Source organism: Phalacrocorax aristotelis, chromosome 18, assembly GCF_949628215.1.
Source record: "Phalacrocorax aristotelis chromosome 18, bGulAri2.1, whole genome shotgun sequence".
Lineage (NCBI taxonomy): Eukaryota > Metazoa > Chordata > Aves > Suliformes > Phalacrocoracidae > Phalacrocorax > Phalacrocorax aristotelis.
Window position 1 is genome coordinate 2617828 of NC_134293.1, and position 21297 is coordinate 2639124.

The following is a 21297-nucleotide window of genomic DNA, read 5'->3' on the forward strand; positions in this document are numbered from 1 at the left end:
GCCTGTGAAAGAGGGCATCGCAAATTGGTGGAGCGTAACAACCTGGGAGTAATTTTCAAATAATCCCCTTGCATTTCTTAGAACAAGTTGGGGCAGGGCTATTTTTAACTGGAATGAGACCAGCCTTGTCTCAGCTCCTTTCCCTGCCTTGCTTTTTTTCCTTTGGCTTGTTTTCCATGGGAGTGCTGGATCAAGTAATTCGACTGTCCTGGCCAGGCTATTCCTGTTGATCACTTTGCCTCCTACAAAACACCACCTGTGTTCAGCGTTTTCTGGCCAGTTTTCCTTGACTGACTCGTCTCTCCCTCCCACCAGAGCCGGAGGTTGCTGGAAGGGCACCATGATCCCCTCACCAGCGCTTGGGCTCAGAAACGTCACCCAAAGCTGGGTGCTCGGCGAGTTCATCCAGCGTTTGCTCTGCAGGGGAAAACCGAGGGGTAAAGCTGCCCGGTGCCATTAACCCTCCCCAGATAAGGAACCCCGAGCGGGACTTTGCCCCCGCTGCATTCTCACGCAATACACTTCTCTGCCCCAGGCTCTCAGCATTTCACAACCTGCTGGCCTGTGCCAGACCCAGTCCCAGCCCCAGCTCGGAGCAGCTCCCGGAGGAGTCGGCGGGGGACTGGCAGCCTTTGCAAGCAGCCCGGCAGTCCTGCAACGGAGCCCCCGCAAGCGGAGGCGCTGGGACGAGGAAGGAGCACCCCCGACGGTGGGAAGCGAGGTACTGGCGGTGCAGCCGCTGCCTGTTCCCGGGGCCCCCGCCCTGCTCTTTCGCTCTTTTCTCTCTTGACTTAAGCTTATGCGTAAGTAACCACCTGATCTCCGGTGCTCTCTGAGCTCACGCTTGCAGCTAAAGGGCGCTGCTCTGGTTCCTGCCTGCCGCTGCCTCCCCCGGGGGCGGCACGGCTGCAACGCCCCTGCCCGCCGGGGCTGCTCCCACCCGCCGCTGCCGCCGGGGGCCGATCGTTAACCGGAGCCGGGGAGCGGGGGGGGCGGTTGGAGAGGGGGGGGGGCGGCTGCAGGCCACCCCTCGCACCGCCCCCGCACCGCCCCTCGCCCCGCCCCCTCGCCGGCCCCTTCCATTGCGCACGCTCCCGGGGGGGTATCGGTGGGCGGTGGCCCCGTGGCTTCTCCCATTGCACCTCCGGGGGCGCCCGGCGCCGTCACGTGAGCGGAAGGCGGAAGTGGCTGGCGGGAGCGCTGGTCGAGGGTGGGCGGCCGGGGGCTGAGAGGGCCGGGGGGGAAGGGGGAGACCCACGGTCGGGATTTTCCCGTCATCCCGGTTGGCGCTTGGGTGTCCCTGGGGTTCCTCAGAGGGCCCGCCCGGCCGCGCCGCTCTCGGGAACCCTGCGCTCGCTGTGGCCTTGCTGGGCCGCGCTCGGTACCGAGACGCGGGGAAAAAGCTGCCTTCCCTCCCGCCGCCCCTGCCGGGAGCTGCCCGTCTGTGGCCTGCGTGACACCCTTGCTACCATACCGGCGTTCCCTCCCGGCGTTCCTTTCCAAACTTATAAATCGTAAGCTGCAGCGAATTACTTAAGGTTTGGGAAGGATAGGGCAGAATTAGGACTGAATGCCAGGGCATACGGGAATGGTGGGAGCCGGTCCAGAGGAGGCCACAAAAATGATCTGAGAGCTGGAGCACCTCTGCTCTGAGGCCAGGCTGAGAGAGCTGGGGTTGTGCAGCCTGGAGAAGAGAAGGCTGCGGGGAGACCTTATTGTGGCCTTCCAGTGCTTGAAGGGGGACTATAGGAAAGGTGGGGACAACCTCTTTAGCAAGGCCCGTTGTGACAGGATGAGGGATGGTGGTTTTAAACTAAAGGAGGATGGATTTAGACTGGATGTAAGGAAGACATTTTTTACACTGAGGGTGGTGAAACCCCGGCCCAGGTTGCCCAGAGAGGTGGTCGATGCCCCATCCCTGGAAACATCCAAGGTCAGGCTGGACGGGGCTCTGAGCAACCTGGTCCAGCTGAAGATGTCCCTGCTCACTGCGGGGGGGCTGGGCTGGATGGGCTCTAAAGGTCACTTCCAGCCCAAACCATTCTGTGATTCTATGATATTGTCCTTGAGCTGGGGGGTGGGATTGCTGCAGCTGGTGGTTGAGGGTGTGCCCAGCGCCTGTGGGGAAAACCAGTTTCCATGTGTAGGAGGGAGTCCCCACAGAAGCTGGGTCTGTCTGCTCTCTCCCCACAGTGCTGAGCAGCCATGGACAGGATGCAGCAGGTCGTTGGGAGAGCGAGAGCCGCCTTCAACTCAGGCCGGTGCCGCTCGCTGGAGTTCAGGATGCAGCAGCTGAAGGCCCTGGAGCGGATGGTGCAGGAGAAGGAGGAGGAGATCGTGGCAGCCATCAAGGCGGATCTGTACAAGGTCTGGGATAGGGAGTTTCTCCTATCAGCCGTGGACAGTGATCAGCCTGGAAGGGAAAGTGGGAAAGCCCAGAGCTGCTTCTGCTGTGCCAGGACCCCACGGTGCTGGTCCTCAGTGTGGCCTGCCAGGATGTGCTGCCGTCATTTCTAAGAAGTAGGTAGTCTGAGGCAGGGCTGCAAAGGCAGGTCCCGGCTGTCAGGTTTTGGCTTCTGCTGCACATTGAGCCCCGCAACCTGGACTGGGCATCTTCTGTCAGGGATCCTTTGGGGCAGCACTACCAATAACTGCCCTGGCAGACATTTCAAGCTGGCAGAATTTGTCTTGCTTCCCTGGGCTGCCAGGGTGGGTGTGGGAGGCAGCTGCCTTTGCCGTCCCCTCGCCAAGCTGCCTGTCATTGCAGAGCGGGCCCAACGCGTACAGCCATGAGATCCTGTGTGTGATGCGGGACCTGATCGTGGCCATTGACAAGCTGTCGTCCTGGGCAGCTCCTCGGCCTGTGCAGAGGGACCTGCTGACATTGCGGGATGAAGTCTACGTTGTTCCTGAGCCGCTGGGGGTGGTGCTGATCATGGGGGCCTGGAACTATCCCTTCCTCCTGGTCATGCAACCTTTGGTCGGGGCCATCGCAGCAGGTGAGGACTTGCCACAACCCAGTCCTTTGTGGGGCTGCAGACAGGGGCTGTGGGAGGCAGGAGAGGAGCACGAGGGCTCAGGGGTCATGCTGGGTTTGTCTTGTAGGCAATGCTGTGGTGATAAAGCCATCGGAGATTAGTGAGAACACGAATCGGATGGTGGCTGATCTCTTGCCCCAGTACCTTGACCAGGTGAGTGTGGCCCCGTGCCTGATGTGATTGTCTTGAGGAGATGTTTGTCATGCTTTCAAAGGGCTCCTGCAGGTTAGAGTCAAATCAGCTGCCCACTCTCTCCAAAGGAGCGTAAGCAGGGAATACAGGAAGGGTTGAATTGCTCTTAGAGAGACATGTTGACATGTTCTTCCTGTGTTTGTGTAACCTAATGTGCCTACATAATGTTAGTACAACGTGACAGCCTTTTTGACGTTCATGACTATGTAAAGAGGCATGTATGTCGTTCTCACTGCGATAATTACTCTCTTGGACACTGTGCTGGGTTCCCTCTAGGTAGGCACAAGTTCGTGCTGGATGCTGGCTGTGCCTGGCTCTTCCTGAGAGCTGGGTGCTGTTTGCTCAGTGGCAGTATGTCCTGGGTTTTCATGTCCTGCTGAACCATGCTCATAGCAGGAGGCGTTGTTTCTCCTCCGTTTGTCTGGCAGTTCTGACATCCATTGCGCTGTGTCACTGAGGCTGTTGCTCTGACAGCAGAGCCCCACTGTGCAGCTTCCTTGGGGAGCTAGTGTTTTCTCTAGGTGAAGGGTGAGAGCTGAGGAACAGGACAGCCCTTGGGAGCCCAGTGGTCACATGTGTCCTTGGACTTAGTGCATGGGAGTAGGTCCACAGCTTGACTCAGCCCTGGCCTCAACCTCCACTTCTTTTAGTTCATGTGGCACAATATGGCAAGTGAAACTTTGTTTCAGGGGAAGGAGCAGAGCTTGTCTCCGTTATCACTATCCTTTGTCCAGATCCTAATGTACTTCACAAGGGAGTCTGCCCCATGTAGAGCTGCTCCCTTGATGTATTTGCTTTAAATGAATGTAAGTAAGGCTCTTGTTTGCCCTGCAGGAGCTGTACCCCGTGGTCACTGGAGGAATACCTGAGACAACAGAGCTGCTGAAGCAGAGATTTGATCACATCTTCTACACTGGCAACTCCACAGTAGGCAAAATAGTGATGGCAGCAGCCGCCAAGCACCTGACACCTGTCACCCTGGAGCTGGGTGGGAAGAGCCCCTGCTACATCGACAATGACTGTGACCTGGCCATCGCCTGCAGGTCAGGCTGCTGCAAGCGCTCAGTGGGCCGTTGTGCCCAGAGCGTGGGTGTCACTCAGGCGCTGTCGGCAGGACTGTGGGGGCTGGAAGGGACTGACTGTGGAGAAACCATCTCCATTTCTCCCACAGGCGGATAGCATGGGGGAAATACATGAACTGTGGGCAAACCTGCGTTGCCCCAGACTACATCCTCTGCGACCCCTCCATCCAGAGCAAAGTGGTGGAGAACATCAAGGCAACTCTGCAGGTGGGTGTGGAGTTTCTTGTGCTGTGGGAGTTGTCCCTGTTACAGCCCGGGTCTCAGTTTTGTAGCTGCAGCCCTGGAGCTGTGGCTGTGGTGAGGGTTTGTCGAGTGCTTTGGTTCTGCTGTGCCCTCTGGCAGGAATTATATGGGGAAGACGTGAAGAAGTCTCCGGATTACGAAAGGATCATCAACAAGCATCACTTCAGGAGGATCCTGGGCCTGCTGGAAGGGCAGAAGATCGCTCACGGGGGAGAGGCTGATGAAGCCTCCTGCTTCATAGGTGCTTCTGGCAGCTGTTGTGGAGGTGGAGGGTGGGACCTTCTGCTGGTATTGGGTGTCTTCTGGGGGCTGTGCGTGTGTGTGTGGCTTGCTTGGTGTGTGTTGAGTGCAGGCAGTGCCCAGGACGAGGTCCTGTGATTGACCGCATCTCCTGTCCCGCTCACGCCGTCCTGTTTGTCTCAGCACCGACTATCCTCACTGACGTTTCTCCGGCATCAAAGGTGATGGAGGAGGAAATCTTTGGACCAGTCCTCCCCATTCTGCCTGTGAAGAGCGTGGACGAAGCCATTGAGTTCATCAACTCTCGGGAGAAGCCCCTTGCGCTGTATGTCTTCTCCAACAACAAGAAGGTGGGTCTGGGCTGGGCTCTGCCCGGGAGGCGCCTCTGTGCGGCTTGACCCTGAACATGGCCGGTCCCAGGCACGGCTCCGCGCAGGGCCTGTGTCGGCTCCTCTTTGTATGTGAATCACAGCGTTTGGCTCACAGGGGACCACGAGTGACCCCAGAGCTGCTGGGAGGCGCCCAGCCTCCTGCTGAAGCGTTTGCGTTTGCATGACTTTGTGAAATAGAAGGGTAAAAAGCTGAATTGCCTCTTTGGTGCCGTGTAGTCTTTCATGATTAATTTAGTTTTAATATATTGCTAGGGGGGCATGCCCCCAGATTTCCAGCTTTTACATCCCTCCTCTGAACTTGCCCTCTTTCTTTGAGTTAACATTGCATGGAGAGGGCTCGTCAGAGTTGTCAGCCAGAGGAAATTAGCATGATGGCCTGTTGGCTCAGTGTGCCCCTCGCAGTCCTGCTCAGCTACACGGTCTGGCCTCTTCCTGGCCTCTCTAATGTTGTGTTTGGTTTGTTTTCTTTTGTCAGTTAATCAAAAGAGTCATCTCGGAAACCTCCAGTGGTGGTGTTACTGCAAATGATGTCATCATGCATTTCTTCCTCTCAACCTTACCCTTTGGGGGTGTCGGTAAGTTACTGGAGCTCCTTAAGTGTTGTGACTTGATGCACGGTGTAACCCAGGAGCAGCAGCAGTTGGTTGGTGTCCAAGCACCCCTGCGCCTGTTACAGCCAAAGGGTCTCTGTGTAGCAGATCTCAATGATAAATTCTGGGAGTACGTTAGGAAATGGGCCAAAAGGGAAAAACCTTTGGGTGTGTTTTTGGGAAGATTGAAGCATTTAGAGCAGACTGATGTGAAAGGTGCATTAAGAACATGAGCTGCGATCGGAGTGATTAGCAGTAATTGCAGGAGAAAGGGTAGGACTTCAGCTTAGGGAGAATTGGAACAGGTTATGGATCAGCCTACGGGAGCTTTGCAGAAGAGGGTTTGGGTGTTACACTGCTCACAAGCTGACTGTGAACCAGCAGTGTTCTGCTGCTGTGAACGGCACATGCTGTCCTGGAATTGGAGAACAGAGGTGTAGCCTGCAGAGCTCCTCAGGAAACCCTTCTCACGCAGCACTGGTCGGATCTCGGAGCCTCGGCGTGGTGCTTTGAGAGGGAGCTAAATCCGGGGAAGAGCTGGAGGCAGCTCAGGTACAGGGAACAGTGCACAATGAAGTACTAGAGAGTATGTAGTGAAGACAGGGTGGGGAAGAAGAGGGATGGAGTACAGATGGACATCTTAGAGACTGAGAAGTGCTGCAGAGAGGAAGGAATTGTCCTCTCTGAAGGGGTCTAGAGGAGAAGCTGTGCTCTAAACTGCAGCAAGGAGGTGCAGCGTAGGTAACATGCACTGCAGCTGGCAAGCAACTGGAATTTTCCTGTGCTGCTCGTTGCCCTGCTGGTGGCCTCAGGTGGCCAAAGGTTTGACTGGCTGAGCCTGTGGTGTGACCTGCTTGGGTTGTGTTCCTCAGGTAAGAGCGGGATGGGCGCCTACCACGGCAAGCACAGCTTCGAGACCTTCTCCCACCACCGTGCCTGCTTGATCAAGGACATGAAGATGGAGGTTGTGAACAAACTCCGGTACCCACCTGGCAGCCAGAAGAAGGTGGATTTGGCCAAGTTCTTCCTCCTGAAGCTGTTTAACAAGGGCCAAACTGGACTGGTCATCTTGGCCCTGCTGGGGATTGTGGCAGCCGTGGTGATGAAGGTGAGCTTTGGCTCTTTGACACCTACGAGAGTGCACGTGCAATTCATCTGATCTGCAAGATCCCTCTTTGCATCTGCAGTCCTCTTAGAGCCTGGCCTGTTTTTTCTGTCTTGAGACTTAAGAAATCTGTCCCTGAAATTATCAAGATCTGCTTTTTACTCTTGCAAGTACTATCTAGAATAGGAATGTCCTTGTAGAAATCTCCTAGGCAGCTGCAGTATTATTGTTGCTCTGCCTCAGTGGGTGACACCTGTGAGAAGCTGCCTCCAGAGGCAGAGGCTGGTATGGTTCGGACAGGTCTCTTTAGAGTGATTTTGATTCCTGGGCTTTTTTCAGCAGCGTTGTGGGCTGTTCCACAGCCTAGCCCAGCCGGCTGTGGTTTTGTGCCACAGGGCCCTGGGGAAGGGAGGCTGTGTCCTAAAGCCTAGGGCTACCACGGGCTCTTGCTCCTTGCACAGTTGCAGCCCCAATCTGACCTTAGCTCAGTTATTTCCATTTCCTCCCTTGTTCCTGGCTGGGCTGTGTGGAAGGGTGGGATGTCCTCCCCTCTCTGCAGGAGGCAGAGGCTTGCTAGTGTCGTGCACCCTGGGGGTTTAATAGGCTTAGGGGAGCAGCCACAGAGGGGACAGGAGACAGCAGGGTGGACCAGGACTCTGCCCTTCAGTCTGTTCTGCATCGTTACTTCTGCAAGGAGATGTGCAGGAGCCCAACACGCAGGGGGAAATAACCTGCCTGTGTATCCGAGTCCACGAGGAGGTGTAAGATCCAGCAGCTGGCCCAGGCCTTGAAGCACCAGCCAGGGAGGCAGGCCCTGCCTAGGTGAATGCCTTCTCAGCAAAGAGGGGGAAACTCACAGCATCTTGAAATCATTTGGGTTTTCTCAGAACCACCAGTCTCTGCTGAAGAGAAAAGCCCTCTTGATTGTGCTGGCTGTTCAGAGGCTGGGCTGGCTCAGTGTGTGGTAAGGAGGAGCAGGTTTCAGAGCACTGCTGTGGCTGTCACGGTGAGGTAGGAGCCTTTTTGTTCTCCTGTGTGTAAACCTGATTTGAGATTGGGCAAAGCCTTGTTAGAGTGGTGAATGTGGGGCTTGCAGAAGGTTCCCCCCGGAGCCAGAGAGCAGTGCTTTCCCTGGCAGTGCTCAGAGCTCGGGCAGTGTCCAAGATAACCAGCAGTCCGTGCATGAGGGGGCAGGAGGCAGGCGAGCTGGACCCGGGGGAAGTCACCCGGAGCGAAGGGGCTGTGCTTCAGGTTGTTCTAGAAAGGGAGTTGGTTTTGTTTCAGCAGATCCTTCGCAGGGTGTTGATGTTGTGTTTTGCTTTCACAGGTGGTGTACTACTGAAGAGAGAAGGCGCAAGTGCATGTCATACTCTGAGTGCTCGCTTTGTGTCTTTGCCTTAAGCTGAGAAGCCATTTTTTAATTTAGTACTGGGTTGTTTCAGTGAGCTGTCAAGCACATGGAGTAGCCTTACAGAGGCACTAACCAAGAGAAGGCTCGGACTCCTGTTTACTGAAAAGCCATGCTGAAACAGAAGGACCAGTGGGTACAAGCTCTCAAAAGGAGGACTGCGGAACAAGAAATACCAGTCCCTACCTCCCCCCCGGCCATGCGCAGCGCTGCTTCCAGGGACACACGCGCACACCGTGTCTTGCACCAAACCGCTTCCCTTCCTTCGGTGACAAAGAGGAGCTTAAGTGTCAGCTGTGATCGGGTTGTCAGTGTGTTCCCTGCGGTGTTCGGGATGGTCTGTCCGCTGTTGTGCTCCGAACAACCGCCCTCTTGGTGATGAGTCTGACAGGCCGTGCTGGCCAGTGCATTTTACCAATAGTGATGGTTATGAATAAATCTAGGGAGGTTCCCCTTGGCGTTTGATTGAGGTGCAATATTCACAGATCTCTGCGAACGAGCATTAGCCGCAGCTGGTCAGGGGATGCAGGCCGACACCCTTTTTGAGGTTCTGGGTTTCATCGTGTGCCTGTAACAATTTGGCATTTAGAAAATTACAAAGATGATACCTGCACTACCTGTATCTTGCTGACAAGAGTATCTTAAGCTCATACAAAAGAACTTCCAGGCCCGTACAGAGAAGTGGGAATGACAAAGCACCCTGTTGTGGTTAGCCCAGGTGGGCATCTGCACCCACCCAGCCGCTCACTCGCTGCCCCAGTGGGATGGGGAGGAGAATCGGAAGGGTAAAAGTGAGAAAACTTGTAGGTTGAGATAAGGACAGTTTAAAAAGTAAAGTGGAAGCTGGGTGTGCAAGCAAGTGAATTAAGGAATCCTCTCATTACCTCCCCTCGGCAGGCAGGTGTTCAGCCATCCCCAAGAAAGCAGGGCTCCATCACACGTAATGGTGACTTGGGAATACAGATGCCATCGCTCCCGGTGTCCCCCCTGCCTTCCGCTTCTTTCCCCCCATAGCTTTTGTAGCTGAGCACAATGTCACAGGGTCTGGAATGTCCCGTGGGTGGCTTGGGGTCAGCTCTCCCAGCTGTGTCCCCTCCCTGCTTCTTGCCGACCCCAGCCTACGTGCTGGCGGGCCAGCGTGAGAGAGAGAGACTGTGACGCTGTGCAGGCACCGTTCGGAGGCAGCTAAAGCACGGGTGTGTCACCTAGGCTGTTTTGGTCACAAATCCAAAACGCAGCACCGTCCCACTCTGAAGAAACCTAGCGACTATGATGAAAATTAACGCCATCCCAGCCAAAACCAGTACAAACCCATTCCTGGTCAGATTCCTCCAAGGGAAAACAAATGACTGTGAGTGTGTCCTCCTTTGTGTTTGAGCTTCTGGGTCTGTTATAATCTTGCACTGGGAGATAACGTGGGGCTTGTTCTAGATTGGGGAGAGGATGCTGGAGAAATTTAAGGTGAAAGGACCTTAGAAATATTAATGTTTAAATAAGGAAAATTTGAAAATTATTACTAAATGCAATTAATATAGGGTAGAAAATTATATTTACTGTGCAATAGGTGGGATTTCTTCATGTCTGGTGAAAATCCATGTGCTCTAAGCCTTTTTAATGATACATTTTGCAAGTACTAAATAAATAGTAAGAATTTAAGTAATAAACCAAGCGTGGTAAGTCCCTGCAGTCCCCTGCGGAATGACCTGTCCTCTGCCGCTCTGGCCACGGCTCGGCTGGGTGTCACGCGTGCGTGCGACGTGCCCCGGCGCAGGAGCGCGGGTCCCCAGCGCGACGCCCTCCCCGCTCGTGGGGAAGGATCCCCCAGAGCTCTGGCAGGGGAGCGCAGGCAGGCTGCCGAGAGGCGCCTGGCGGCAGTGCTGGGAGCTGTGGAGGAACGGGACTGTTTCTCCTGTCCTGTGCGAAACCATCCCCTGATGTCCTCCCACCTGCAGGCGCCCCCCGTTCGGGGGGGTGTCCGGATCTGGATGATAGCACAGGCTGCGTTGGTTGGCTCCCGACGGCTGCTGCGGCATGAGAAAGCGCTCCCCCGGCCGCGTGCGCCCGGCGTGGGCAAAGCCACGTCGCCTCTTGCAATCCCGCACGGGCGGCTGAGTCGCTGCCCCGGCTGAGCGCAGCGACCCAGGGCTGGCGCATTCCCCGTGGGGGGATCTAGCTGGGTAAAGGACACCTTGTACCTAGCGAGAGCCCAGGCCCCAGCCGTCCCCAGAGACGCTGGGTTGCCATGAGAGGTGCCCTCCGCTGGTGAACCCTGCGCAGGTAGGATGGAGCCCTGGAGCTGTGGCTGTGGTGAGGGTTTATCGAGCGCTTTAGTTCTGCTGTGCCCTCTGGCAGGAATTATATGGGGAAGACGTGAAGAAGTCTCCGGATTACGAAAGGATCATCAACAAGCATCACTTCAGGAGGATCCTGGGCCTGCTGGAAGGGCAGAAGATCGCTCACGGGGGAGAGGCTGATGAAGCCTCCTGCTTCATAGGTGCTTCTGGCAGCTGTTGTGGAGGTGGAGGGTGGGACCTTCTGCTGGTATTGGGTGTCTTCTGGGGGCTGTGCGTGTGTGTGTGGCTTGCTTGGTGTGTGTTGAGTGCAGGCAGCGCCCAGGACGAGGTCCTGTGATTGACCGCATCTCCTGTCCCGCTCACGCCGTCCTGTTTGTCTCAGCACCGACTATCCTCACTGACGTTTCTCCGGCATCAAAGGTGATGGAGGAGGAAATCTTTGGACCAGTCCTCCCCATTCTGCCTGTGAAGAGCGTGGACGAAGCCATTGAGTTCATCAACTCTCGGGAGAAGCCCCTTGCGCTGTATGTCTTCTCCAACAACAAGAAGGTGGGTCTGGGCTGGGCTCTGCCCGGGAGGCGCCTCTGTGCGGCTTGACCCTGAACATGGCCGGTCCCAGGCACGGCTCCGCGCAGGGCCTGTGTCAGCTCCTCTTTGTACGTGAATCACAGCGTTTGGCTCACAGGGGACCACGAGTGACCCCAGAGCTGCTGGGAGGAGCCCAGCCTCCTGCTGAAGCGTTTGCACAGCTCCCTGTGCACCTTGGCCATCCATCCCACACTGGTGGATGCTAGTTCCTTGCATGTCTCCAGTCCAGGCTCTGTTGTGCACCTCAGGAATTTAGGCTTTGCCCTGACACAGCAGCCCTGGGCAGTTTGGGTGGGAGGGCTGAGGAGCACCCCGGGCTCTGGCTGATGTGCCCCTGCCTCTGACCTGTCGCGCTGAGATGGAGCTTTTTTGCTTCCTGGCTGTTCCAGCTGGGCCCATTTTGTGCTTAAGTAATGTAAACCCAGCTGCTCTCAAGGAACAAGGCACAGCCTGTCCCCCCTGACGAAGGGTGGGGGCACATCACCGATAAGGTGATGCAAGCATCACCTTGACACTCCCATAAATGCCATGGTGTTGGTGGCCTGTCTTGATTTTCCTCTGTTCTGTGCCATCTCTGATCCCGGTCACTGATCAGATGGGTGATATTGGAGACTTCCAGTGGCGGCAGGACAGCCAGCGAGGTCTTTGTGCACTCTGCAGTTCTGGATCTGCCCTTGGCAGTGTGGGTAAGTCCCTGCTCCATCCCAGACACCTGGTTTCAGTTTCCCAGCAGCAGCCTCTGACTCAGGTGCTGTCATTGCCCTTTGGCAACTCAGGAACTTTCAGCTGCATTTTTCCATTAACAGTATTTTCACAGGTGGGTTCCTCGGTAAAAAGGCTCATTAGTGGTTGGAGCAGAGTGGAAAACCCTCTGGTACGTCTGTCTGCAGCTCCGGTTCTCCTGTGCCGGGGCATGGGATGAGATTGCCTGTGGCCAAGCAGCTGGTCGAGTTTCCGTGGTCGCTGTCAGACTCGTGGCTTTGTGGCCGAGACAACCTGGCTGTGGGCAGAGGGCTGAGGTCTTGGGTGTTTCTGATGGCAGGTTGCTGAATGTCCTCCTTATATCCCACAGCTTGAAATAATAGACCTTGTTCCTGCTGCCCCCGACCCCAGTGTAAATTTCGTGGGAGAAGCAGGGCTGGCCCTGGGGAGGAGAGGGCTGGTGCTGTTAACGTTTCAAGGGTGGGTGGACACAACCAGCCTGAGCACCAGTTCGAGGCAGTGAGCAGGTCCTCACTTATTTCTGGGTAGGTACTTAAAGCTGCTCTTTTCTTCCCCGCCCTTGGTGGGCAGAGCAGCTGCTCCAGGTGTGAGAAGCACTGCGACCAAGCTTTCCCTGTGCCCTGGGGGCTGCCAAACAGAATGTAAGAAATGCAGCTGTCAGCGTGCATGGTGTGACCTGCCTGCGTTGTGTCTCGGGTAACGGCAGGATGGGCGCCTGCCACGGCAAGCACAGCTTCGAGACCACCTCCCACCGCCACACCTGCTTGATCAAGAACCTGAAGATGGAGGTTGTGAACAAACTCCGGTACCCACCTGGCAGCCAGAAGAAGGTGGATTTGGCCAAGTTCTTCGTCTTGAAGCAGTTGTGGATTGTGGTGGTAAAGGTGAGCTTTGGCTCTGCTGTCCGCGTGAGTGCGTGTTCCCAGCTCTGTCCCCTGAGCCCCACCTGGTCTCAGCCTCCATTGCCTTGGGCTCTGGTCCCTCCCTGTGGGGCTCAGCCTTGTTTCTGTGCCTCTCCAGGTGGTGTCCCCCAGCCCAGAGGTGTGATCAGCCGTCAGCAGCACACCAGACCTGTAACCCACCATTCACTCCCTGCAGTCCCAGTGCTGTATAGATTTTTTTGCTGCAATTTCTTTTCTTCCAAGGCAGGCAATGCACTGAAGAGGTAGAAGCAAATGAAATGCACCTAAAGCAGAATATCACCAAGCTGAAGGCTCTGGCTGAGACACAGGAATCGATTCAGACCTACACCGTTGGTCATGCCTCAGCAGAGTGGCAGCAGGTGCAGTGAGGCAGCATCTGCTCTGCTTTGCAAACAGGAGCCCATCTGAAGCTCTTGGGAATGGGGGAATAGTTTGTCACGAGGGTATCAAAGCAAAGCCAGTTGTTACTGAGCCTATCTACGTAACGTCTTGCATGATCCCCTCAGAAAGCTGCCTCACACCAGCAATAAGCCTAACAAAGTGTGAGTCTTACTGACGGGGACAGTCCAGGCTGGTTGTCCCCAGCAGCCTGCCCAGAGCAGAGGGAAAGAGCCTCTAAGAACCTGCAGCATCCCATCCTTGACAGGACCCGCGACCAAACGTGTGATGTCTCGTGGCAGGGGAGCGCCTTTAGCTGTGCACGGTAGGTGTGCAAAGGCTACGTAAGGTGACAGCAAAGGCTTTTTGAGCTGAGGCCGCGCTCTGCCCCAAGGACTCGAGGAGGGTCAGGGACCGTTGCACTGCTGGTGCGCTGCATTTGGGCAACAACAGGGGCATTGCTGTGACCGGAGTCCCAGGTCTGGGGGAATCCTTGGCCAGAGTGGCTGAGCAGCCAACCATCTCACCTGTATTTTAATTTCAATACTTTACTGGTAGGCTTTTACCTCCAAACTTGTAACTGAAAGCTGACCTTGAGCCTTGCTGAATGAAACCTTTGTTTGCTGTGAAGGCCACCTGGGGCAGGGCGAGACCCACGTGCCCGGGCTCCTGCACAGGCTGCAGCCCCCAGCGTCAGATGTTCCCCTGCTCCAGCCTGAGCTCTGCCCTCAGCCTCCACCCAAAGAAGCCAGCCCCAGTCCAGCTGGATTTATTCTTTATTTGGCATTTGACACGGAGCAGCAGTGTGAGCCGGGCTGTGCTCGGCTCCGGTCAGTGGGTAACAGCCGGCAGCGCGGGCTGGAGGGGGTTACCCACACGCTCGGTGTGCGTTGGGCAGCCCAGAGCAGCATTTCTGGTGTTGGAGCAGCCGTTCCATCAAGCGATGCCTGAGCAGATGCTGCCAAATGCTGATGGTGGCGCTTTGCCTCCCATGGGACAGGCATGTCCTGGATTTCCTCGCTGGCTGGTATATGCTTTGTACATCCGTCCGTCAGCAGGGGCTTTCACCCCCAGAGCAAAGTCCCCAGAGTCCCTGGTGCAGGTCAGTGTTTGGTGGTCATCAGCTTTATGACGATGCCGAGCGCAAGCACTGCGATGGCTGCAGCCGCCGCCAGCACACGCCGGATGATCAGCTTCTTGGTGACCGTGGCGGTGGCCGGAGGCAACGTGGCCGGCGTGGCTTCCCGGGGCTCCAGCTGGTACGTCGCTCCCTCCATCCTGGTGATGCCCATGAGCACGACGCCATTCTGCACCTCCACTCCTGCTGCAAGCAGCATGGGGCAGCGTTGCCGAGGGCTTTTGGGGAGATTGAGGGGTTTCTTGGGAGGGTTTTGTTTGAGGTCTGAAAGAATGTTATGAGCAGCCCAGAGCGTGGAGAGCCCCAGCCCTTGATGGAGCTTCAGTTGGTGCTAGTTGTCTGTAAGGTGAGAACTGCCCAGGGTGCCCCAGCCCTCCGGGTTGTGCCCCCACCAGCCTCCCTCACCCTCCCAAGCCCATCCTTGTAATTACTGTTTTCCCAGGAACTGAGGCCTCACCAGGGCTACGCTGCACCTCCGGTTTGTGGGCTTGTTCCTGGCTTACGTGAATCCTTGGGGACCCTTCCTGGACCCAAACCCACCATCGCACACAGCGCCCAACTCCTGGCCATACCTACACATGCCCGCACCGCCACGGCCGGGGGGTAAGCGTGGGGTGGTGGGGCTGGTCCCACACCAGAGGGAAGTGCCTTGCAGGAGGGTTCAGGGCCCACGTTTGGCTCCTCTGGCAGCGGCTGGGTCACTCCTGCACGGTGCTGAGCCTGGGGCAAAGAATGCGCTGGGTTTAGCCAGTGGCGTGTGGTGTGGGAAATCCCCACTCAGCAAAGCCAACACGTTGCCTCTCACAGGGTTCGTCTGGCTGGAAATGGCACCGTGTAGCTGAAAGATGCCGACTTGTGGCAGCCCCAGGGCTGGCGGGGCACAAGGTGATTCTCAGGGCTGCAGGGTTGAGGTAGCCTCAGTCACCCCGCCTGCTTTGTGCTTCATATACCCAACCAAGCGTGGCACAAGGTGCAGAGGGAAACCTTGAGGCCGTTGAGTGCATGTGTGGGAGAGGGCTGAACACAGGCGTGCCTGCGTCACGGGAGCACTGGGTTTTGCTGGGGGCTTTGGAGGCCAGCCCTGGGCGGCGCTGGCCTGTGGGATAAACCTATGATGCTGTCTCATCCCACCGCGATCCCAGCCAAGGCACTGAGGACCTTCTCGCTGGCAGGGCACGATGCTGTGGCCAGGCGGGTTACCTCCTCGGCCGCCTTCTTCCAGTCCGTGCGGGCGATGTAGGCGATGAAGCAGGTGCAGAGGATGGCGACGCAGACGAGCATGCTGAGCCACAGGCCTGCAGAGGGCACGCCAGCGTCAGCTGGGTGCTGCAGCTGGAGCAAACCCAACTGAGACGGCACCTCCGGGCGGTGAGTCAAGAAAGGGGATGTCACGGAGGTCAGCAGGGACACGGGAGGGGACGGCTGTGGGTGCCTGCTGCTGGGCTGCCCCACAGAGGTTGCTTTTTTCCAGTATAATTAAAAGCCCTCAGTAGTTGCAGGGGCCATCCCAGGCCACCCCAGTGTGCCCAGTCCCCAGCCCGGTAGGAGGGCAGAGCCAGATGGGATGGTTATGGCGAGCCATCAGTGGAGCTGGCGGGGAGCTGCATCTGCCCACGGCGGGATCTGGGGGTCGGTACCTATGACGCCGATCCTGGCCACAAAGAGCAGCACGGCTCCCAGGGGCAGGCCCACACCATAGTAGCTCACAGCGTTGAGGATGGCGCCGAATTTCTGCTTGCCTATGCCTCTGAGCACCCCGCTGCAGGCGCCCTGCCAGGGAGAGGGAGAGGGGCTGGGGCCAGGGCTGGGAGTGCCGCCTTGGCCAAATTCAGGGCTCTGCCGCTGCCTGGGGGCTGGTGAACCAGCCTGGTGATGAAACAGCTTCCCACCTCTGCCCAGTTATTTCTGTGTCCCTGCCTGGTCCTGTGGGTCGGCATCTCTTGTGCACTTGGTATTTTCAAAGGAGCGACCCCAGGAGCTCTGCAGGGTGCTGGTGCCCATCCCAGCCTGAGGGACCCCCCGACCGACCGACCTGCGATGCTGCTGCTCAGCACCAGGGTCCTCTACCGAAAGCAGCAGCATCCCGAGGCGACTTACACACATGGCTTCAAACAAATGGAAGACGACGTAGACAGGCATCACCCAGGCCACCAAGTCAACGATTTCCCTGGGGAGAGAGAAGAGCCAACAATTGCTTTTGGAAACCAACCTCTGCACACCGGGGCTGGGAGCCAGGGGCACGCACCTGTCGCTGGTGAAGATGTATCCGAGCACATCCTTTGTGGCAGCCAAAATGGCCCCCACGGCTATGCAGAACCCCCCTGAAAAACAGAGCAAAGCGCTAAGCCTGGCCCAGCCATGACGGGGAGCTCAGGAGCAGCCGAAGGGAGAGAGCAGGGGACAGCGGTGCGCGCTGCGGGCACAGAACTGCAAACGCTCCCTGCTCCTGCTGTGCCTGGAAGGAGCCTCAGCAAAGGCTTCCCAGTGCACGGGCGGCCTGACCTGTGCAGAGCAGGCTGGTGGAGGAGGATCTCTTGGCTGTCTCGACATCGCCGGCGCCCAGCGCGTTCCCCACCTGCACACTGGCGGCCGTGCCGAGCCCCAAGGGGATCTGTAACCACAAGGCTGAGGCTCGTGTGTGCAGCCGGGTAATGGAGCCATCCCCGCGATAGCGGAATAACCACCCAGAAGAGAGGGAGCAGGAATTCAGGACTGAACTTAAAACATCTCGGTAGGAGGGATAGGCAGGAGGAGGAAGAGGCTTAAGTGCAGAGGGGGAAGACTGAGATTTGCTAGAGCTGATTTTTGCTGGGTGTCTGTACTGGACAGTCCCTGGGGAGCCCTGGTTGGAAAGAATAATCCCCAGCCCTTACCATGAAAGCGACAACGGACACCTCGTAGATGATGGACTGGGCAGAGAGCTCCACGACGCTCAGCAGGCCTGCGGGAGAGGAGAGGGTCAGCGCTGGGTTCAGGTGCCCGGCGGAGAGCCACTCTCAGCCCCCATGACAGCCATGGATGCTGTGCTGGGTCACAACTGCGCCTCGCTGCTGACCTATCAAGAAGCTCCCAATTTCATAGGTCCACCATTCGATGCACATCATGAGCATGCTGGGGAGAGCCAGGGAGGTGAAGCTGTCCCACTCCAGCAGGCACTCGCTGGACCAACCTGCAGAGAGGAGAAATGTCACCTGATGGGTGACCAGATGGGCCATGTGTTATACCCTTGAGAGCACCCGAGGCAGCTGGAGGTGCCATTCCAGTTTGCAGAGCCCCCAGGGCAATGCTCCTCAGTGCCATAGGCCCTCCAGCAGCAAAGTGTGCACATAGAAGCTCTGCTGATGCCGTCCTGTAGGCCACAGAGTGGTGCAACCCTCAGCTCATCCCTGCTGGAGGACAATGTCTAAGGACAACTTCGTGCCTACGTCTGTGCTCATCCAGCTTTGGGGCTGAACCCTACAAAGACTCAGCAGAAAGTTTCATTTCTCCAGAATTAATGTTTACTGCTCCACTATCTGCCAACGCTTGCGCATGACATGCTGCCACCGAAGCAGCACCACGTTCCTGGGCCATACCGGGCTGAGGTTAATATTTCACCGTCAGGGCGAACAGAATTCACTTGGTAGGAGTGGTGGAAGATTCATGAACACTCGTGTAAAGCGGGACCCGGAGGGAGCTGGGGAGATGCCCTTACCTCCCCAGGTCTTCACGTGGAGTTTCTTGCCTATAATATACAGGAACAAGAAAATGGTTTGTGAATACTGAGCAACGGTGTTGGCCCAGGCAGAGCCCCTGCAAAGGAAATGAGAAAGGTTGTCGGCATCTTGCTCACGCCTCCCTGGTTCAGGGTGACAGACTGTAACCTCCTGCCGTGCCCCCGGGAGCGCTGGCTGCTCGGCCACGCCTGGTGGTTCCGACGTCCCTGAAAAGTCCCTTGTCATTGCCAGGTGCTGTGTTTCCCCCTCTGTGGGATGCAGGTGCTACTCACGTGATGCCCAAGTGGAGCACGTAGAGGAAGATGTAGTTTGCGATCACATTGATGACGTTGCCGACGACCCCACTCAGCACCAGCGGCCACATGATCATCTGCAAAGAGGAGGTGGGGGCTACGGCACCGTCACAAAAGCTGTGGGCGAGAGGTGCAGAGGTCCCCACCAGCCCCGCACTGAGCAGCTTTCCCAGCCAAAAAATAGGCTTCTGATGGCGTGGCCTGCTTGGAAAAATCAGTGTGTTGAAGGTAAATCCCTGATGTGGGGAAGTGTGAAGGGAGGACCACAAGGCAGATGGATATAATCGGCTGTGGGATGGGGTGATCTCCGGGGTCAGGGCTGCTCTGGGGCACCCGGACAGTGGTGGGGGTAAACCCTGCCTCGCCACTGGGAACAGCAAGCACACAAACTGTGCTTGCGTGATCAAGGGGAGCCCCGAGCCAGGGCTGGCCCTCTGTGGGTGAGGGCTGCAGGACCCACCTGGTTCTGCAGGTATCTTGCCTCCAGGTTATACAAAAAAACTGCCTGAAAAGGAAATCGGTGGATGGCATGAGGCCAGCGCTGAGCAGGGGTTGTGCTGCTGCGGTGGAAACGAGGAGCGGGATGGCTGGTCCGCCTGCGTGGCCAGCATCCAGGGTGCCCACCGGGACTCACCGGGAGAGCAGGGACAAATGCCATCACATAGCGCTGGGTCAGCCTGAGGGACATGAGAGGTATGGTCAGTGAGGGGCCATGGCCGCGGTTCCCCCAGCCCCACCAGGCCAGGGAGGGATGAGCCAGTGGTGTCTGGGCTCCGGGACCACCCGACCTGGAGACCTCAGGGTCCTGGCGGATGAGGAGCAGGAGCTGCTCGATGTTGATGAGGATGGCACAGCAGGGGAAGCAGCAGAGCAGGAGGATGAGGATGGCACGCTGCAGGATCACTCCCACGCGCAGCAGATTCTTGCTGCCGTAGGTCTGCAAGGCAAGAGGACAGTGAGCTCTGCTGTTCTGGCAGCACGCTGGTGCTGGGGCAGCCCTGGCCACCCCAGACACCACCTGGGAAGGATTTGGTATTTTCATGTGACCATGGAGCTCCCTGTTATGGGGGAGAAGCTTCCCAGGTCGCAGGTGCAGCCAGGGCACAACGCAGTGCCTGGGCAGCATCAGCTGATGCTGGAAAACCCCGTGCCTCCAGGACAAGAGCCAGTACCTCTTACCCACCTGTGATATCAAGGTGTCACATGCCGAAGACAAACCATAACCTACAGAGATGGCAGTAACATTTATAACCTGGAAACAGGAGATTTTAAAAAAAAAAAAAAAAGAGCAGATGAGCATTTAAGACTTTTAGGTAGGGAGAGGGACTAAAAGGAAACGTGGGAGTCTGAAATCTCCTCTGTCCTTCTCTGCCTCCCTTCCTGTATCCTGTCCCAGCGTCAGCACCCAGGAATGCTTACAGCGATGGCCAGCGTGACGGCAGCCAGCTCGACCTTGCCCAGGTGGCCACAGAATATGGAGCTGACGAGGTGTATCAGGAAGATCAGCAGCTGGATCAGGATCTATAAGTGAGGAAGAGGAGAGGTGGAAATCAAAAACAGAGGTGAGCAGGGGTGGCTGTGCTCGGGGGAGACCTCTGGGCCAGAGCATGGGATGGGAGGGGAAGGCAGCTGTACATGTTTAGCTGTGTGCATAGAACCAGTCAGGCAACCCAATCCCCCCAGACACATCAGCTGAAGCTGACCTGAGCTTTTGAGCCCTTGCCAGGTGTTTAGCATCACTCCAGGTACCTCTTCTCCAGGAGCTCTTGGGGGGGTCTCATGTCAGTGGGGCTCCACTGGCTGAGGGACCCACTCCCCAGGGTGCCCACAGCATCGTGGCTGCCCCAACACGCCAGCGCTCTCCTCCCAGGGTCCTTACCAGCGGCCCCGCCAGCACCAGCAGCTTCTTTGCATCCTCCCAGAAGTTGTCCGGGACCAGGCGCTGAAGCCAGCGGCATTTCTTCCCGCAGCTGCTGGGTGTGAGATGGTGCTGGCCAGCGGTAATCACCTCGCTGAAGCTGTTCTCCTCGGCGAGGGTCGCCTGCTTCATGCTGCTGCTCTGCCAGGGGAGTGAAACAACCCTCTTCCTCCGCACTGTGTTAAAACCACCCTGCCAGGGTGAGCAATGTGTAACCACAGCAGGGTGAACTTCAGCCGGGGCTGGGCGAGCCAACCGCATGCTCCCTGCTGCCGGCAGCTGGGTCGGTGATGGGTAAGTACAGGCAGTGGGTCAGGGCAGGGCAGGGAGCTGGGGAGGCCAGTGAGGGTCCTGTGCGCCACTGTGGGCAGCGCAGAGGAGCCTGGATGCACAGTGCAAGGTGCTTGCTGCCTGCCCCGGGCTGGTGTAGGGACCACGTTTTCCCAACTCACTCCCACAAGCCTTCCTACCTCTCTCCGGCTTCGCTGCAGCTTTGCTGGCCAGTAGGCTGGAAGGTTCTCCTCCTCTTCCAGCAGCGACGGAGGGCTCATGGATCTGTGTGCGGTCTCCTGTGAGCTGCTGCCGGCAGTGGCAAGGCCACTGCCTGTCTTGGCCCCTCTCATCACAGCATGGCGGTGGCCAAGACAAGCCGGCCCCATTGGCTCCGGCTGTCGGCCTTGCACAGCAAGGCAGCGTCAGGTTTCACCGGCACCCTTCTGCCAGACCAAATATAGCATCCTGCCTTGGCCCACCACAGGGCAGGGGAGGCGGAGGGGAGCTGCTGCCAGGGTGCAGACGCTCTCCTGCACAGAGCAGGAGGTGGGTTCTGGTGGGATGGGGTAGCCCACAGGGCAGAGCAAGGCAGGCTTCCATCCCAAAGCTACCCAGACTCTGAGCAGGGCACAGGCTGCCACATCCTCCCCACTTGGGGGCAGAGGCTGCTGAGGTTGATGGCTCCTTCATCTCATGTCTTTTCATTCCCAGCCCACAGGCAGCCAGCATCAGGAGAGTTGGGAGGTGCTGTGCACCAGCTGTA

The 21297-nt window shown here is 57.4% G+C and overlaps 3 protein-coding genes across 9 annotated transcripts; 2 read left to right on the top strand and 1 right to left on the bottom strand.

Annotated features, from left to right (window-relative positions):
- The first annotated feature begins 584 nt into the window (after positions 1 to 584).
- ALDH3A2 (aldehyde dehydrogenase 3 family member A2) lies at positions 585 to 9954 on the top strand. Of its 4 annotated transcripts, none has more exons than XM_075113034.1 (12): positions 585 to 721; positions 2194 to 2367; positions 2768 to 2999; positions 3106 to 3191; positions 4065 to 4273; positions 4402 to 4519; positions 4655 to 4796; positions 4979 to 5145; positions 5663 to 5762; positions 6650 to 6885; positions 7770 to 7893; positions 8210 to 9954. In XM_075113034.1, the coding sequence occupies exons 2-11, from the start codon at positions 2206 to 2208 to the stop codon at positions 7848 to 7850; spliced, it is 1533 nt and encodes a 510-aa protein (XP_074969135.1). In that variant the 5' UTR covers positions 585 to 721; positions 2194 to 2205; the 3' UTR covers positions 7851 to 7893; positions 8210 to 9954. The 4 variants fall into 4 exon arrangements, with proteins under 4 accessions (XP_074969135.1, XP_074969137.1, XP_074969138.1 ...); XM_075113035.1 differs by lacking the exon at positions 585 to 721 and adding an exon at positions 1128 to 1210; XM_075113036.1 differs by lacking the exon at positions 7770 to 7893.
- Positions 9560 to 11217, top strand: LOC142066274 (aldehyde dehydrogenase family 3 member A2-like). The gene is made up of 3 exons (XM_075113548.1): positions 9560 to 9610; positions 10643 to 10784; positions 10967 to 11217. Exons 1-3 carry the CDS (start codon positions 9560 to 9562, stop codon positions 11179 to 11181), a joined length of 408 nt encoding a protein of 135 aa, XP_074969649.1. The 3' UTR covers positions 11182 to 11217.
- A 2738-nt stretch (positions 11218 to 13955) lies between these two features.
- LOC142066060 (multidrug and toxin extrusion protein 1-like) lies at positions 13956 to 20988 on the bottom strand. 4 transcript variants are annotated; one of them, XM_075113031.1, is made up of 18 exons: positions 20732 to 20988; positions 20223 to 20402; positions 19763 to 19864; positions 19527 to 19595; positions 19132 to 19280; positions 18978 to 19020; positions 18804 to 18848; positions 18323 to 18420; positions 18029 to 18126; positions 17390 to 17503; positions 17208 to 17275; positions 16837 to 16945; positions 16580 to 16655; positions 16432 to 16501; positions 15972 to 16104; positions 15535 to 15629; positions 14907 to 15054; positions 13956 to 14520 (listed from the first exon to the last, which is right to left on the bottom strand). In XM_075113031.1, the coding sequence occupies exons 1-18, from the start codon at positions 20918 to 20920 to the stop codon at positions 14300 to 14302; spliced, it is 2007 nt and encodes a 668-aa protein (XP_074969132.1). In that variant the 5' UTR covers positions 20921 to 20988; the 3' UTR covers positions 13956 to 14299. The 4 variants fall into 4 exon arrangements, with proteins under 4 accessions (XP_074969132.1, XP_074969131.1, XP_074969130.1 ...); XM_075113030.1 differs by having other exon boundaries at positions 13956 to 14517; positions 20223 to 20453; XM_075113029.1 differs by having other exon boundaries at positions 20223 to 20453.
- Positions 20989 to 21297: the final 309 nt, after the last annotated feature.

Coding starts and splice junctions, on each gene's coding strand:
- LOC142066060 (XM_075113029.1), bottom strand. CDS start 20,920: ATGGGGCCGGCTTGTCTTGGCCACCGCCATGCTGTGATGAGAGGGGCC. Junction 19,281..19,526: donor GTGACACCTTGATATCACAG/GTGGGTAAGAGG, acceptor CTTGCCTTGCAG/ACCTACGGCAGCAAGAATCT. Junction 18,421..18,803: donor CAAGATACCTGCAGAACCAG/GTGGGTCCTGCA, acceptor TCCTCTTTGCAG/ATGATCATGTGGCCGCTGGT.
- ALDH3A2 (XM_075113034.1), top strand. CDS start 2,206: ATGGACAGGATGCAGCAGGTCGTTGGGAGAGCGAGAGCCGCCTTCAAC. Junction 3,192..4,064: donor TGCCCCAGTACCTTGACCAG/GTGAGTGTGGCC, acceptor TTTGCCCTGCAG/GAGCTGTACCCCGTGGTCAC. Junction 5,146..5,662: donor TCTTCTCCAACAACAAGAAG/GTGGGTCTGGGC, acceptor TTCTTTTGTCAG/TTAATCAAAAGAGTCATCTC.
- LOC142066274 (XM_075113548.1), top strand. CDS start 9,560: ATGATGAAAATTAACGCCATCCCAGCCAAAACCAGTACAAACCCATTC. Junction 9,611..10,642: donor CCAGTACAAACCCATTCCTG/GTCAGATTCCTC, acceptor GCCCTCTGGCAG/GAATTATATGGGGAAGACGT. Junction 10,785..10,966: donor TGAAGCCTCCTGCTTCATAG/GTGCTTCTGGCA, acceptor TGTTTGTCTCAG/CACCGACTATCCTCACTGAC.